At 48.7% G+C, this 17,036-nt stretch overlaps 1 protein-coding gene across 6 annotated transcripts in view; it reads left to right on the top strand.

The window, feature by feature from the left end:
* RFFL (ring finger and FYVE like domain containing E3 ubiquitin protein ligase) overlaps positions 1-17,036 on the top strand; it is a 78,479-nt gene that overhangs the window by 56,267 nt on the left and 5,176 nt on the right. For 4 of the 6 annotated variants that reach the window (XM_019626866.1, XM_019626867.1, XM_019626863.1 and 1 more), the window contains exons 3-7: positions 2,339-2,752; positions 7,066-7,149; positions 8,105-8,315; positions 9,549-9,572; positions 11,974-14,257. In XM_019626866.1, the coding sequence (XP_019482411.1) occupies positions 2,339-2,752; positions 7,066-7,149; positions 8,105-8,315; positions 9,549-9,572; positions 11,974-12,155 (915 nt within the window). In that variant the 3' untranslated portion in view covers positions 12,156-14,257. Of the gene's footprint in view, positions 1-2,338; positions 2,753-7,065; positions 7,150-8,104; positions 8,316-9,548; positions 9,573-11,973; positions 14,258-17,036 lie in introns of those variants that run through there. The other 2 variants (XM_019626864.1, XM_019626865.1) reach the window with 2 other exon arrangements.

Here is a 17,036-nt window from a genome sequence, read left to right as displayed (position 1 = left end):
GAAATGTTCCACGTCAGGACCTACCGCTTTATGATATTGAAGCCTCTTCATTTCACTATCAGTCATCCTAAACACATTTCATGTCCCGATAGAAAAGCTTTAGCTATGAATGAACCCCCAGGACCTCGAAACGTCCATTTTCCACCTGAGTGGCTACTGGTCCCAGACCGTTACGATGCTAGTGCAGCTGTACAACCTTTTAAGTCCAGTCTGCGGACATTTTATTCTCTGGTTATAACTGTGTTAGAGAATAAAGGAGTTTGATATATGTCCTTTTGCAATGCCTTCTAAGTATGAGTCAGAACTGGATGGTAAACATGATGCCTGTTTCCCTTTACTACATAAATGACACTTAGACTAAATATAACTGTCTCAGCTATGCAGACTGTGCTTCAGCCCCACACAAGTGTCTGTGATTTTGACTATGAGAATCTGAGTCTCTTGGGCATTCTTGTTAGCTTGAATAGCTTTCTATACTTAGACAGGAGTGAGCGGAAACATTTAGGTTAAGACTGAAGTCACGATAGAGTGAAAAGTTTTCTATTCCTTTAAGCGATCAGTGAGTGTGCCTTCCAGGACCGGCCCTGCGTGCCCTGGGACTGCCTCTCCTGTGGGAGTGCGGCCCGCGCTTGGCGGCAGCGGAGCCGCCAGATGTCACTGCGCCCGCTCAGCCAGTGGGGCAAGAGGCTGAGGATTGGCTTCCTGTGAGTTGAGCAAGCCATCGTGGGTTGTGTTGTCTGTGATGGTGGGGGTTGCTGCTGCCAGGCGCTCTTGTTGCCCGCCTGAGACACCCTGTACTTTCTCAAGCGAGAGCTTCCTAATCATGCCCAGATGCCCTCCTGGAGCTGTCTAAATATTTGTCTTGGATGTGCTCTGATGTACCACTGAATTCCCAGCACTCTGAGTGGACCTTCATGGAGTGGGGGAACCGGGGCTCTGGCCTCTGGGGACCGGGCACCAGGCTGGGAGGTTGGAGAGGGAGTCAGGCCTTTGACTCAGCACTGCTGTTGGCGTGAAGGGAACCGAGTGAGGCCACGTGGCCTGGTGGAAGGAGCATGACTGTGGGCATTACACTCAGAAGACCTTGAGTGTGAGCTGCCTAGCTCTGCTGTACTGCCTGCTCTAGATTGTGATACTTAACAACTCTAGACCTCAGTTCTCTGTCGGTGAAACAGGGAGGTACACGAATACCTACTTTGCAGGGTGGCTTTGAGAATTCAGTCACAAGCTGGCTACAGCTCTAGCACATAGTAGCCCCTCAATAAATTTAATTAATAATAATAACCACCATAGGTTTGCTTTCTTTTTTTTTTTTAAGATTTTATTGGGGAATTGGGGGAGGGAAACAGCGTTGGGGAATCGGGGAATTGGGAAAAGGACAGACAAGTTGCTGTCCTTTTGTTCTTCAGTCTAGTTGTGGAGGACGTCGCTTCATTGGCCCATGTTGGTATTATGATCATTGCGCTCTTCCTGGCTGAGGCAGTCGGTTGCTGGCCATTGGACGGCCACTCGTGGTATCTCTCACCGGCTGCTGGCCGCTCACGCTGGCTGCTGGCCTGTGCCGTCGCTGGCCACTCACGGCAGCCCAACTCTAGGTCAAACTGTTGTTCACCGTCTTAGCTGTAGAGGGTGCAGTGTCACTGGCCCTCATGTGGGATCCGAATCGGGGCCCTGCTGCACAGAGCTGGCTTCCCAAGCCAACTCAACCAATGAGCCACTCGCTGGCCTTATAGCTTTGCCTTTTTATCTCAGCAATAAAGTAGAAAGAATCATAGTTCAGGATTTGAATCCTGGCTGTCATCATTAGCTCATATTTCATAGCAATAATAACTGAAAGTTACTTATTGAAGACTCCTGTGTCAGATATACTAAATGCATTATCTCCTAACTTTACAACAATCCTATGAGGTAGATACTGTTTTCACCCCCATTTTACAGATGAGGAAACTGAGGGCCATAGATGCTAAGTGGTATACCCAAGGTGACACCACAAGAACTGGAGGAGGGAAACAATAAAAATGCAGGGGTTTTTTATTCTAAAGCTGGTAGTTTTAATTAATAGTCTCCATTTCTCCATCAGTAAAATAAATAAGGCCTCAAATGGGGTAATAAAAGTAGTGTCCTGTACGTGGATACACAGATGCATATGGGGTTCTGATACCTCTGAGCAGCTTTGAACCTGACATCTGCAAGTTGGCCTGTATCCTTAGGTACAGGAGATAGCTTATTTAAAGTAACAGTGATTGGTGGTCTCGCTGGGCTTGGCAGCCCTAGGCTCCCAGCCCAATCCATCTTGTTCTCACACTCTGACATGATTTCCTGTGTCTCTTGCTCCAAGCAGCAGACCTGCCTGGACTGTAAGAAGAGTTTCTGCATGACCTGTTCGAGCCAAGTGGGGAATGGGCCCCGCCTCTGCCTTCTCTGCCAACGATTCCGAGCAACAGCCTTTCAGCGGGAGGAGCTCATGAAGATGAAGGTGAAGGACCTGAGGGACTATCTCAACCTCCATGACATCTCTACCGAAATGTGCCGGGAGAAAGAGGAGCTGGTGCTCTTGGTGCTTGGCCAGCAGCCTGTAATCTCCCAGGAGGGCAGGACTCGTGCCTCCACCTTGTCCCCAGACTTGCCCGAGCAGCAGGCCTTCCTGACCCAGCCTCATGCCAGCACAGTACCTCCTACCTCACCCAGCCTCCCTTCTTCACAAGCACAAGCCACCTCTGTTCCCTCCGCCCAGGCTCAGGAAAATCAGCAGGTACGGGTCCGGTTGTAGTCTCTGGCCATCTCTGCCAGCGGGAGGGCTGCACTGTGGGAGTGGGGTGGGAGCTTAAGTGTCGTGATAACGTGCAACCTTGCTGTCTGCTGATGCATGAATGATACTTTCTTGACATCACACTCAGGTTTTGGCTTTTTTCAGAGATGATAATGCATGTTTTCTTTTGTTTTTTTTTGTGGTTGTTTAATATATACCAATGATCATTTCTTAAAAATTCATTTTCCCAGAAATATTTTGAGAAAACTCACTCATAACTCTTCAAATCTAGTTCTATTCAGATCGCTCCCCTACGCATGGTCTTCCTTAGCTGGGTGGGGAACGTGGCTCCTTAGTAACCATCACAAGGCACGTAGGGACAAAGGTGCATGTAGAGGAAAGGGAGAATGAGGAAACACAGTGATCGAGACAAGGCCAGCGCCTCCCTTGCCAGGCACGGCCTGGGCGGCGCAGTGCTTGGCAAGCGAGTGAACAGCACATTGCCTTATCATCATCCCATTGGGGCCTGGAAATGGTAAGCCGAGAGCAGCATACTGACTGAATTATGAACCAGGCACAGGAAGTACAGAAATGAGTAATACATTGCCTCTGCCCTCAGAAAGCCTCTCTAAGAGGAAAGGAAGGTAGTGTCAAAGGAAGAAACGTCCAAACCTGTAGGAAGTTTTTATGAGTTTATTTGAGCCAAACTGATGACAATTGCTGGGAAGCAAAATCTCAACAGATTGAGAAAACGCTCCAGAGAATGGCAGTTGTTTGTTTGTTTGTTTGTTTTTTAAAGATTTTTATTGTTGGGGGATGGGAACAGCGCTGGGAAATTGGGGGAAGGGGGACAGGCAAGTTGCTGTTCTTTTTGTTCTTCAGTCTAGTTGTGGAGGACGTTGCTTCACTGGGCCAAGTTGGCACCATCATTGCGCTCTTCCCGGGTGAGGCAGATCAGTTGCCGGCTTGCTGGCCACTCAAGCTGGCTGCTGGCTACACATGGTAGCCCATGGCAACCCACTGCCACAGGGGCTGCAGCCTACGCCAGCGACACCGACGGTGACTCACGGCAGCCCAGCTCCAGGTTGAGCTGTTGTTCAGCATCTTAGCTGTGGAGGGCAGTGTCACTGGCCCTCATATGTGGGATCCGAACCGGGGCCCTCTGGCATCCCAAGCCAGCTCTTAACCAACGCGCCGCTTGGCCGGCCCAAGAATGGCAGTATTATAGCTTATTTTATACATTAGAATCAAAGGAGCAGACGTAAGGAGGTTTACCTGAAATTCATTGGTGGTAGGTTAAGCGGACGGGAGAAAGCAAAACGGGGAAATCTCTGGGATTGGATAAAAAGTAAAATGGAGAGACACATACTTTTACATGGGTGGGTACAGGATAGCTAACATTTACAGCACATAGAGATGGTATGTGGGCAGTAAGATAATGAGGGGCTCTGTGGTCTTGTGCTCTGGTGGGAAGTTGTGCCCTGAGGGGTCTGGAAAAAGGGATCACTCTGGCAATTCAAAGGCACGTTATCTTAGATGCAAAAAGAACACAGACAGGCTCACTTAAGGTAAAGACTGACCTTTGTCAAGGAAGCTCCAGGCCAAGGATGTGACTACTTGCCATGACCTGCTTTTAGTTAGGAATTTTTATGTTCAGACCATCTTAGGTGGTTACTTTCGGTCTCTGGGTTTGTCAGGCCCTCACGTGATGCTGGCCTCCCCAGAGCGTGTCAGGTTTAGTATGTGGCCCCTTTTTTGGCTGCGGTAGACATGCAAATCATTTGTTGGATTAGAGTGAGACCGGTGGACTTAACCACTGTGTAAGACTTGATGGTGTCCCATAGATGGACTTAAGTGCCCTAGTGACCCTTTTATTTATAGGGCTTGGACAATAGAGAGGGGAGTAGGACCTAGAAGATCTAGTTTCCACATCCAGTTTGTCACTGACTGGTCACCTTGGATGAACTTTGAGCCTTCAACAATGAAATGAGGCCTTGCTCTTGCCAGGATGTTGGGAGGATTGACCAGTGTGATGTCATGTCTGAAGAGCTCTGAGCTACTTAGAGCTGGCATGGCACTCCCGTTGTCGGTTCCCACGCGGGATGTGGGTGGCTGCGGCCTCTTGTTGATGATCACCTCCTTTGACACGGCCGGGCCCCCTGATTCAGCTCTGACGGGCACTGAGGCATAAAGGCCAGTGTGATAGCATGCTTTACCTGCTGTAAACTCACTCCCTTGTTGGCTTGAGCACACTTTCTCCCCAGCTGGCGTTTAACTCTTTCCTGAGCCCTGGCTGGCTGTTGGCTGGACAGGTTTTCTCTCCTGCTACTCCCTCTGCTTGGTTGAGCCCTATTCTCTGTTTATGGGGAGCTAGGAGAGTAACCTGACGACATTGTTTTCCCCTAAAGAACCTTCAGGTGGGTTTTTCAATGAAAAGAGTAGGTTTTAAGCTTCCTGTCATTAACCAGAAATTTCCAGACCACACCTACAAGTCACACTATGTGCCAGTTCTAATTGGATGCCGCTCCTCTGATCTCTTGTGTTTTCAGAGGGCCTGCGTGTCAGCTCACATCCTCTGTTCTGGTGAGATCTACAAGCCAGAAAAACAGATAATTCCACAAGCAAGCTGCACCTAGATTGCAGATGTTCTCACAGTGCTTGCTCCACCAGGGCTCTCTCCTTCACCTGTAATGCCCTGGCAGTCATTGCTAGGGAAAGCAGTATGTGGAATAAGCAAAACTGTGGACAGATACTATTTGTAGATTTTGATTTAGGGAGTAGGTAAAAGAAAAGAAAACATGCTTTGCAGCATGAGATCCAGTTTCTCTTTCTAAGAAAAGAGGACATACAAAAGCTATCTCTGTAGAAACAGGTTATAGGCTCTGAAAGACTTTGAAACTCCAAGGTGACACCAGGAGGCCAGTGGGTACCACGTTTGCATAAAGCAAAGAGAAAACTGGAGGTGTTGATGAAGACATTGTTTGGGGTGCTTCCCATACATGCATGCTGTACTTGTTATCTTATTCTTACTTGGCATTTTTGGTGCTGGTGGTGATTTCTACTTCTCACTCCCACTGTCATTGCTTGCCTCTTCTTAATTAGCTCCATGTATGTGTCCTAATCTGGGATGAATGGCTGGGGCCAGCAGGCTAGTGGTTTCTTAGGTTGTCCCTTTTATTGGTGCCCCAAGATGCTAGTGGAAAAGGCCTGTGAGCTTAGGCACCTCTGCTCTGGGCTCACACCAGGCCCTTCGCCTGGAGGGAGCAGTGGGTGAAGGGGATCGAGTTGAGGGGTTTGTAGCTTAAATGGTGATGGGATTAGGAGGCTCACAGTTCTGAATACTGTTTGGCAAAACTTGAAGGAGTGCCTCGGAGGAACCTTTTGAAAAGCTAGAATTCTAAGCAGAATGAAACTCCTTAAGTATAGGTGTTTGCCTTATGTAGTCTTAGGCTAATACCGTGTTTCCCTGAAAATAAGACCTAACTGGAAAATAACCCCTAGCATGATTTTTCAGGATGCTTGTAATATAAACCCTACCCCAAACATAAGCCCCAGTTAAGATCATCAGTCAGACATGACTGTTTGAATAAATTAATATATATAGATGGTTGGAGCAAAAAGTAATGTAAGACCTGGTCTTATTTTGGGGAAACATAGTAGATTCTTAGAAGCATTAAAATAAATTTTTGACCAGGTTTCAAGACAGTTCTTAGTAATAGTGTGCCCTGCTGGTTGGAGCACAGTTTCAGAATGCGAGAGTAGTTACCGGCCAGAAGAGAGAGAATAGGGAAGTGAGGGTCTGGAAACTGTCTCCTTCGGGCCAAATGAGAAAGCCAGGGAGATTTAGGATGGAAGGAGGGAAGACTTATTATGAACAGTTGGGAAGAAAATAGTGGACATTGGCCTGAGGGGCAGGACCAGGGATGGTGGGTGGGTTATAGAAAGGGCAGTTTGGGGTCAGTGTCAGGAAAAAAAACTCGATGGCAGTCAGAGATCAGTCTCCAGCAGTGGCCATGTCATCTTCCTTTCACTTGGAGTGTTCAGGCTGAGACGGAATTGGCGCTAATGCCATCCTGGTGGTGGGCAGAATTGATGCACTCTTGTCCGAGAGTTAAAATCTGTTTGTACTGTTTCTATGCCTGACAAACTCACTATCAGAGAGCAGGCTTTTGTGATGCTGTTGTGTGAGAGTCCAGATTTCTGGGGGAGATGGGAGTACATTTGGGACGTGGTGGGAGCTCAGAAGAGGCCCATGCTATCTATGCAAAGCCCTGGGACATCTCTCTGGATGTGATGGCACCTTTCTCTTCCCACAGGCCAATGGCCATGTGTCTCAGGACCAAGAAGAACCCGTCTACCCGGAGGGCACAGCCAGAGCACCTGCTGAGGATGAGACCCAGGTGGGGCCTCTGATCGGGTCTGTGCGTTTGCCTTTGCTCTTTCACTGGTGTTCTCGGGCTGTTATGAGGAACCTCTCAGCAGACTCGGAAGTGGAGAGAGAAGAATCAGTCTGTGGTGCTAGTCCTTTCAGGGGTGGAGCTCTGTGTTAGTGTGCCTTCGAAGCCATCTGTGTGGTAGTGCAGAGCTGTGAGGTCACAGTGGAGACCAGGGAGCTTCGTGGCCCATTCGCTTCCAGTCTCCTGGCTTTCTAAGAGCTGCCAGAATGCAGGCTTGTGGTGCTGCCGTGCAAATCCTGTTCTCCTGCTTCCAGCACAGTAGCCATCATCAGGGGAAGGAGGTGAGCTAACGAGGAGGAGAGATGAGACGGATTTCAGGCTTCAGACATGGCAGGCCAGTCCAGAGGGCACAGCCACCAGGGCCACGGAGCTATGGTCAGGGTTGCGTGCAGAGGAGGGCATGTCAGGGAAGTCTGCCTCTTGGTGGGAAGCAGAACTCGCCAGCGGAGAGAGAGAGGGTGGGTAGCACCATGTTTGGTGGTTTCTTGTAGTGCCAGCCACGTTTACTCTGCCCAGGAGCCTGTGTGGTGGGACTGCTACCTCTCCTTCATGGAGGGGCAGATAGGCTCAGAGAAGTGAGCACCTCGCCTGATATTATTTAGCATTCATCAGTGATGGAGCTAGGATTCGAAATTAGGGCCATCTGACTCAAATTTTGGTGCTCCTGCTGCTATATACACCGACTGCTTGGTCTGTGGCTGGCTGTGCCTGAGCACAGCTGCGGGCCAGGAAGAGCCTGTGGTCTGTTTTGCAATGCAAAGCACCAATTCAGGTACTATTCCTGCCACTGTTCCTACTCTTCGTGAGTAGGTGAGATGAGTGCTCTGGGGTCCTTGGAGACAGAAAAGACCTGGGGGGCTAAGAGCTGAGCCCACCGATCTCATCTTTGCCTTTTCAGTCCGTCGACTCAGAGGACAGCTTTGTCCCGGGCCGAAGAGCCTCTTTGTCCGACTTGACCGACCTGGAGGACATTGAAGGTCTGACTGTGCGGCAGCTGAAGGAGATCCTGGCTCGCAACTTCGTCAACTACAAGGGCTGCTGTGAGAAGTGGGAGCTGATGGAGCGGGTGACGCGGCTGTACAAGGATCAGAAAGGACTCCAGCACCTGGGTGAGGGGCTGTCTGGGTGGACCCGGCACACAAACCTGGCCTGCTTGCTGTCACTCGAAAGCACGACAGCACCTTCCAAGGAAGGAGCCACCTGACACATTTGTACCACCTAGTAACAGCTGTCAGTAGGAGCTGGGGGCCGGGACTGGGTCGGGCGTTGCACACATTTAATGACTCCTCAGAGCAGCCTATGAAATAGACAGTGTTAGCATCCCCCTTTGATTATGGAGCCCAGATTTGAGCTGAGGATTTCCTGGTACAAGTCTATGGCCTTTTCCACCATAGGTCACCCCCACCGGACTCACTGCTCTCTCCCACAGTGCTGTTTCCAGCAGTCGGGAGATGAGGAAGCGAATCTTTGTCCACATGGTGTGAGGAGAAGATCGGTTCTGCCTGCATTTGGGCTTTTCCTTTTATTCATTTTCTCAAAGCATCCTACCTGGTATCATTTTCAGGCGATGCCCAGTGTAGTATCTAGGTCTGTGGTCAAATGAGTTTGGGAAAAAATATATTATGCCTCCCTGTTACTGATTCACTGTAGATACTCCACTACTAAGGCAGACAAGTCCTGCAGAAGAGAAATGTGTTTAGCTGTTTTGAACTCCGCGTTTCCTGAAATGATTTTTCACCTAGAACCCACCCTCTCCTCCCCAACTGATTTAACTCCAGATCAACATTTTGGTTCCTTGCGTGCTAACAGTAGTTGAAGTCAGATTTCAGGCTCTCCTCTCCCAGTAGCTCAAATTCATCAGACTTAGGGAACATCTGACCAGTCACCTGATCACAGACTCACTCTTCCCTTTGGGATTGTCCCCCGAATCTCCCTGGAGTTGTGAGGACATGGGGAATGGGAGATGGCTCCACCCGGGAACTTCATCCAGATGCCCTGGCTGGCTAGAACAGACGGTCCCTTCTTTCTTGACTTTAATGCTGTCTTTAAAAGCGGTAGGAAAAGGTAACTGCTTGTGCAGTATCTTTCCCACTTGGCCGTTTGGTTCATGCAAACCAGTGGAATCCCGTTTCCTAAGACCAGACAGACACAGCAGCAGGAGCTATGTGTGAGCTCTCAGCATGTGGAGTGAGAGAGGAGGGTGACATGGCGACTGTCTGGGCTCTCAGCCGTCCTGGTTTCCAGCAGGGAGATAGTCAGAGGTCAGAAATGAGGTCAGGGAGGCTGGAGACTTTCCTCGTACCATCACATATTCAGACATCGTCTTTCTCTTTCCTTTTCAGTGTGTGGTGCTGAAGACCAAAACGGTATGTAGTTGTTTCTGTTTGGGAACGGGCTTAGGCTCTTAGCTCTCTCTCCTTCCCCTCCCTCAACCCTGATCCCTGTTAACAGTCTAAGAATTCTGGGCATATCAGCTCCCAAACAGAGGGTACAGAGGAAACGCACTGAGAACCAGAGCTTCTGGCACCTTTAGATTCTTCTCCCCTCCCTGTGAAGGCGGAGGAGTGGCAGCATACCTGGGGGCAGGCTGATTTGCACATCTCAGGCTTGCAGAGCTCAGAAGCCAGCATTTGTTAACATATTAACAAAGTGAGCGGTGGCATGTGTCATATTTGGTTCATTTTTCATACTCCTGGTGAAAAGGCACCCCTTCCACTGTAGTTTTCACTCAGTTCTGGTCTGAGTGAGGAGGGTTTCTGCGTGCACCTTCACGGAAATATTTGGGACGTTTAATAGCTTCTGGGACCAGCCAAAAAGAAAGGGTGGTGACCTGAGAGAGCCTTGTTTGCACAGGGCTGGGCAGTGGCGAAAGCTGCTCGGGGGACAGATAAAAAAAGGTGTCACACAGGGTGCTCTCTAGGCACCCTAGAAGCATGTCCCACCTCAGCTGCCCCTCACCCACCTGTGTGTTAAAGACCACCGCTGGGCCTTTGGGTGCCCCCAGAATGTACTGCTGGAATCAGACTGGATTACTGTACCTTTTTGAACGCCTCCAGGCTGTGTATGGTTGTGAGCTCTTCCCCAAGAGAGAATGTTCTCAGAGTAGTGCAGGGGCCTGGGAAGCATTTTAAAACTTTCAGAAGACTCTCCGAATTTGTTATTTAGTAAAATGGCCTTTTCCTGAGAATGGGGCCGTCTTCAGGCTGATATATGATCAAGAGTTGAGCTCTCCTGAGTTCCCTGAAACCATTTGGAATTCTAGATCCGCTCCCTCACCTGGATCCCAAGATCATGCTGGCCCATGTGGTGCCTGCCTTCCTTTTTCTCATTCCCTGGGAGAGTGCTGGCAATTGAATCGATGAGTTGATTGTTATTCCTAAGAGAAGTAACCAATAATGAAAGTTACTGCAGCTCATCTTAGGCATTTGTGCAGTTTGGTCCTTTCCAAACCTTCCGTGTTAGGGCCAGTAGCGCCACAAAGGGGGGAGTAGATTTCCTTCCCTTTCACAGCCAGCTCACCTCGAGTGTTTGACTCTTTGACTAGTCCAGGAAGCAGGAAAAGAAAGTGCAGAAGCAACAAAGTACGGGAGAACTCCCCTGTGGAATGCTAGAGGTGCCTGGTGCAAGTCCTGTTCCCTATCTGTGGCTGCCTGGTTCAGGCTACTACTTCAAACATGCTGAGCAGTTAATACTGTCACCTTGGTAGTCACTGCCCTAGGCCACTTGCCCACAATGCCCACCTGCCTCTATTTGAATCCTGGCTTTTCTACTTAGCAGCTGTGTGCCCTTGAGCAAGCCACTTAACTCTTTGGCTGGTTACCTCATCTATAAAATGAGTAATAAGAGTAGGTACTTCATAGTTTTTGTGAGGATTTAATGAGTTAAAATATGCAAAGCTCTTAGGACGCTGCCTGTTGGGAGCTGATAGGTTTCCTTGGGAGATGATCATTTATCAGACATTTAGAGAACATCTACCACGTGACTGGCATTTTTGGGATTCAATGATGGGTATCTGACCTCAGAGCACGTAGCTGATACTAAGTATATATAATTGTAGAGACTGACTGAATTTGTTGAATTGAGGGACTCAGTAGTGTACTAGGGGAGATAAGTAGGCAAACTCGAGAATCCTAACAAGTGTGCTAAGGAGCCGTGGGCGTATGATGCAGCTCTGTGGGTAGCACAGAGGGAGCTCTAATCTCTGGTGGGCTCTTCCACCGGAAAGCTCCTCACAGGAAGCCCTGGGGGCCAACCTGTGGGATGATAGCACAGGGGGTCTCCTTGATCCTTGGCTTTATTTAATTGGGGATATGTTTACGGATAAGACTTGCGAGCCTTAATGACCATTCATTACGGTTCCATTTATATCTAAACTTTTCTGAACCAGTCTTATCTTTTCAGCATGTTCTGCCTCGGGATAATGAGCCCCTAAGTGGCATTCACTCACTGTATTACAGCATCAGTTATCTGAAAATGATTTCTTTTAAGCTTTGAGGACTTTCCCTTACTTAGTTCTTATGTTCTGGGATGTATTTGATCTACAGGTACTTTACTCTTCAAATCTATAACCTGACCTACGCAGGTGCGGATTAAATAAGCAACTGGGATTGGTTACTGGGGAAATGTTTTCTTGGAGTTCTATTTGAGGGGGAGTGTGTGGATTGGGGAATTTGTTCTCAGTGTGCCTGTCCTCTCCCGCCTCCATCCCCCCACCACCGCACTCACTCACTTTCCCCTCTGCTCCTCTTCTGTCCTGTGTGTGTACAGGGGGAGCAGTGCCATCCAGCCTGGAAGAGAACCTGTGTAGGATCTGCATGGACTCACCCATTGACTGTGTTCTGCTGGAATGTGGCCACATGGTAACCTGCACCAAGTGTGGCAAGCGCATGAATGAGTGCCCCATCTGCCGGCAGTACGTGATCCGAGCCGTGCACGTCTTCCGATCCTGAGGACTTGGCTTGGTACCGGCTTCTTCAGTGCCTTATGGGGACACAGTGCGAGGTGTCTGGGCTCAGGGTCAGCCAGCTTGCAGAGGGGCAGGCTAACAAGAAAACTTGGTGTTCCCAAGACCAGGGCAGGCAAAGATGCTGTGTCGCCTCTGGGTATGCCTGTCTTGCCACAGAGGGGTGCCTCTTGGCTGGCAGAGCCCAAGGCAGTGAGAACTGGTATGGGTCGCATGGGCAAGTGTCTGTTCCGCTGGTCTTGGGTATTGATGGTAACTGATGAAGAGAGGATTTCCCAGAACTTGGACCATATCTTCCTCCCTCCTGTACCCCACCCATCCCCCTGAGCTGCTTGCCTGTGTTTCACCAATCAGAAGTCCTGGTAGAAATGGTTATCTTCCTCCCCAGCACATTTGGATTTATTTCTGGTCTTTCTGGCTATCTGTGCTCAAGTTGCTACGTTGCCTAAAATCCATTTGTTTCCTCAGACCAAAAAGATGTCAGCTTACCAGACCGGTAGTGATCCTCTGGTGAGAAATGAAACAAATGCTGTTGAAAAACTTCAAATTCATTAAGAGTTGCCTCCTTAAGTGCTGGGCTTGGAAGCTGTCGGTCTCCCGACCTGACCTTGGGAGCCAACAAGGCATCTGGTTCCCAAACTGCAGGGAAATTCCAGTCTCTGCAAGAGATGGGGCATGGGTCATCTGCTGCTTCTCTTGGGGTCTGACTTTGCGCCATCCTCAATTTTAGTTTATGAGGAAAGGGAAGGTGTTGGGTGGAAGCAATGCCTTTCTGCTTAACTTTGACTTCTCCAACAGACAGGAGTTTTAAACCTTTGTCTCCTGAGAATGAAGTCCCTGTCTTTCCCATGGAGGTTTTAAACATGGTCTCACTGAAGGCATAGACACTTAGGCAAAGAGCCTGCTCTTCTCGAGTCAGACTTTTCATGAAGTTCCTGGAGACCAAACGTGTAAGACACAGACCACCTAAGAGGTATTGGAAGGTACTCTCTGAGGCTGGTTTCAGTCCTTGAGCGCACAGCTGGAAGCCTTGATTCCCCAGGTTGGTGGGGACTCCCTACTCCCTTTCCTTTCTCAGTCTACTGATTTGGGCAGGCGAGGAAGCATTCTCCAGGCCCTTAGGAAGGACCATGCAATGAGTAGGTCATGTTCTTGAGCCCTTTTAGGGTCCTTACACCACTGGAAGAGCCAAAGGGCTAAAGAAAAGTTTGCTGGGATAGCTTAGCCAAGCACAAACACACATGCTATCAGAAGAGCTGTGTGCGCTACCATTACCAATGGACGAACTATGTAAACCCGCAACACCTGGGGCCTTAGCAGATCCTTCCCCCCTTCCCCCCCCCCCCCCCATGCAGCCAAGATCTCACACTAGAAGACCCACTCATGACTCTGGAAAGCAGTGGGAAACCTCCAAGGGGACCTATTTATTGGTACAGACATACTTATGCTTTTCCTCCATCAACCACTAACCCCCTCTGGGGGAATGAAATTCATGAAGTTGTCAGCTGAGCACTGGGCCACTCACCTTGACATTATCCCAAGTCCAAGATGATTTGATTCTGGGCTGCATACAGCCTTTGTTGGAATTGGGGGAACCGAGATTTTCCTGTGAAGACATCGTTCTGCTGGACAGTAAATACTGTAGTTTACAATACCTACCATTTTAGCAAGGGATTCAGCTACTCCTCGATTCCACTGTGAAACAGGTCTCTCTCTCTCGCTCTCTCTCTTTATATATATGCAACTCAGTTAAGATCTAGCAATACCTTAAGGCCAGAAGCTGGCTCTCTCCCTACTTAAAACTTGCTTTCTCTGCTGAGGCCTTACCTCTCCCTACCTCCCAGTTTCCCTCCTAGACATGAGTTTAAAATACCCTAATGGTTGGTTAGTAACCTCAGTAAGAATTAGAAGTGATGCCATTTCCTCATTTTAGAGAAAGAACTTGCCTTGAAATCTAACCTTTTGGTGAAGGTTTTCATTTAAGAAAAATGGTGTCAAGCAACCCTGATTGTTTTTGTTGTTATCTTCTTTATTATTACACCAAATAAAAATTGGGGATTCTAAGATCCCATTTCAGTCACCGACTAACGTAGGTAGAAATTTTTATTTTTATCCTTGAATGCTCCGTCCTGTCCCTCATGGATCCTTGGTCTTAACTATCATGGAAGCATCTAATTCTTCCAATTATTCTGTGGCTTTTGCTGTGACTGTTCAGAAATTTCAGTTGAGACTTGTTTTAAAAGACTTGGAGAGCTGACTAGTTCATAATTCATTGGAATACTCAGATCCAAACTAGTAAGCAGCAGCTGTACAGTATATATTGTATAAATTTGTTGAAATCTTTTGGATGTGACTGTTACTTCAAGTGGCTTACATTAAGATTCTCTCAGACTTGGGTGTTAAAACAAACCCAAACGTGTATTTTTTTGTTACAGAGCTCTGCTTTATAATTTTGTAATAAAGTTTCCATATAGACGCCTGTCCCAGCTGGTGTGAGGATGCCAGGGGTGTGGTAGTGAAGGTTGACAAGAGCTGATGAACCACAGGCTCATCCCAGGCCGTGTGCACATAGACATGCTCTTGAGAGACTGCACTCTTTTTGGAGATGCTTGGGCCATGTGGCTTTGGTCAAGATATCCCTGTCCAACAGACAAGAAAGCTGAAGCTCAAGTGTTGTGACTTGTTTGAGATCTCACAACTAGGATGTGGGAAATGTCATGGAACAGCCTAAAAGAGGGTGGGAGCTGGGTAAAAAAGGATCAGCCCTAAAACCAAATGGCAAGAAATACCAAGTGAGTTCAGACATTGACACTGACTTGGTAGAGATGGGCCTTAAAGATGAGGGTAGAAAGGAGTAAGAGGACAGCCAGTGTTGCCAGTTATGTCTTCAGGTGACCTGAGAGATGGATGGTAGCTTTTGGATACAGCTGTGATCGTTGGAATGTGGCTCAGAGGTTGGTCCAGCCTGTGGGCAGATTGCTGTGTGCAGACCTGTACACACCTCCTTGACCAGGTGCCCAGGGGAGGGCACTCCTGCGAATGCAGCCTTTAGGACAGCTGGAGTATGTGCAGCCCTGCCTTGTGACTGAGGAGAGGAGGGGATTTTGTCCAAAGTGCGTAAAGGCCTGAGGCTGAGCCACAGCCGTTGTCCTCATTGTTCTAGGCAGATGACTCGTTGAGCGCCCAGGATGACCTCTCTCTGCTGCTAAGCAGCAGCATCTACACAAAGCCTCAAGGTCTGTGAATATAACACGAAAGGATACAAAAAATTGTATATTCGGTACAATCTCAGTAGCAAAGGAAAACACGCGTCAGAAAGACTAGAAGGACACAGGCAAAACACCGTGATCAGTGAGTTGAAGATAACGCCCGGCAAGGCAGGGCCCTTCGCTGTGAGGGTGCACCGTGAGTTAAGTGCCCAGTGAGGGCAGGTGGGCTTGGGTCAGTGTCCTTTGGCAGAATCTTGAGGGGAGAGCCTTGTTCTGCCTCCCTGTCCAGTTGCTTGGCCTGAGGAGGCTGGAGAGGGGGATGGGAATTTATGTAGGTCAGTTCTCAGAGGAGCAGCAGCTTTTGTCTTCGCAGAGGATAGAATAAAAAGAGTGTCTTATTCTCAGTACTGAAGCCAGACTGAACGGTGCCAATTCACAACCACCCAATGTTCTGGGCTAGAGACAGCAGGGCAGCACCTTCCCGTCTTGCCCCTTCCTCCCAGCACATTGGAATCAGCAGGTGGAAACCCAAGTCAGTCAGGCTAAAGCTGGCCTCCAGGCTGACTGGCCAGCAGCCTCCCGGCAGTGTATTACCCGAGTTGAGCACATCAGAGAGCTGGAGGGAGGCAGTGGTATCAGTCTTACAGACCCAGACACTCAGGTGAATATGACCACCTCTGGAACGTACCTCACAGGGAATGGCTATCAAGCCTGCCACTTTGATATAAGAAAAAAAGAGACCTGACCCTCAGGAGCAGGCCAATCGGAGGACACGGAAGCCAGTGTTTAATCAGGAGGCCACCTGATGCGCCTGCATTCAGACCAGAGCGTGAGCTGTCACACACAGGAGGCTGTGGAAGTGGCCTGACAGTTCTGGTTAGAAGCCAGGCCTCCCCTCTCCTGGGTAGGTCTGGACATGCATGCTAATGTTGATTTTCCCAACTCTGTGCCAGGCTGTGTGTGGTGAGTGCTTTACAGAACCTACCTTGAGTCCATTTGCTCTTTACAGCAACCTTGTGATTTAGGGGCAATTCCTATCCCCATTCCTCTTAGAGGCTCAGCTGTTAAGAAACTTGCAGAAGGTTATAGCTATTAAATTTCAGGGCTTGGATTTGAATCAGGTCTACGCATACACCTACTCTGTCCAGTGTGGCAGTCAGTAGCCACCTGTGATCATTTCAAGTTGAGTTAGAATGAAATCTTCAGCTCCTCGGTTGTTAGCTACATTTCAGGTGCTCCACAGCCCAATGTGGCCAGTTCATATTGGCCAGTGAAGATTTACAGTCTGTTTGCATTGCTGCAAAAAGTTCTGTTCAATAGCACAGCACTAGTCCACACTATTGTTTTCCTTTTATTCAAATAAATCAGGAACCTTTCTTGTTAAGTAAGCTGTGCTGCAGAATTGTCCTCAGGTGTTTTTTGTGTTGTTTTTTTTTAAGAAATTTTATTGAGGAACAGTGTGTTTTTCCAGGACCCATCAGCTCCAAGTCCAGTAATTGTTTTCAGTCTAGTTGTAGAGGGCACATCTCAGTGGCCCATGTGAGGACCGAACCGGTAACCTTGGTGCTATAAGCCTGCGCTCTAACAACCTGAGCTAACTGGCCACCCCTCAGGTGGCTTTATCTTCAAGAGCAGTCTTATTTCCAGATTTTTGGGGG

The sequence above is a fragment of the Hipposideros armiger genome, unplaced genomic scaffold, assembly GCF_001890085.2.
Source record: "Hipposideros armiger isolate ML-2016 unplaced genomic scaffold, ASM189008v1 scaffold_692, whole genome shotgun sequence".
NCBI classification, from domain to species: domain Eukaryota; kingdom Metazoa; phylum Chordata; class Mammalia; order Chiroptera; family Hipposideridae; genus Hipposideros; species Hipposideros armiger.
This window is presented reverse-complemented; position numbering and strand designations above follow the sequence as displayed.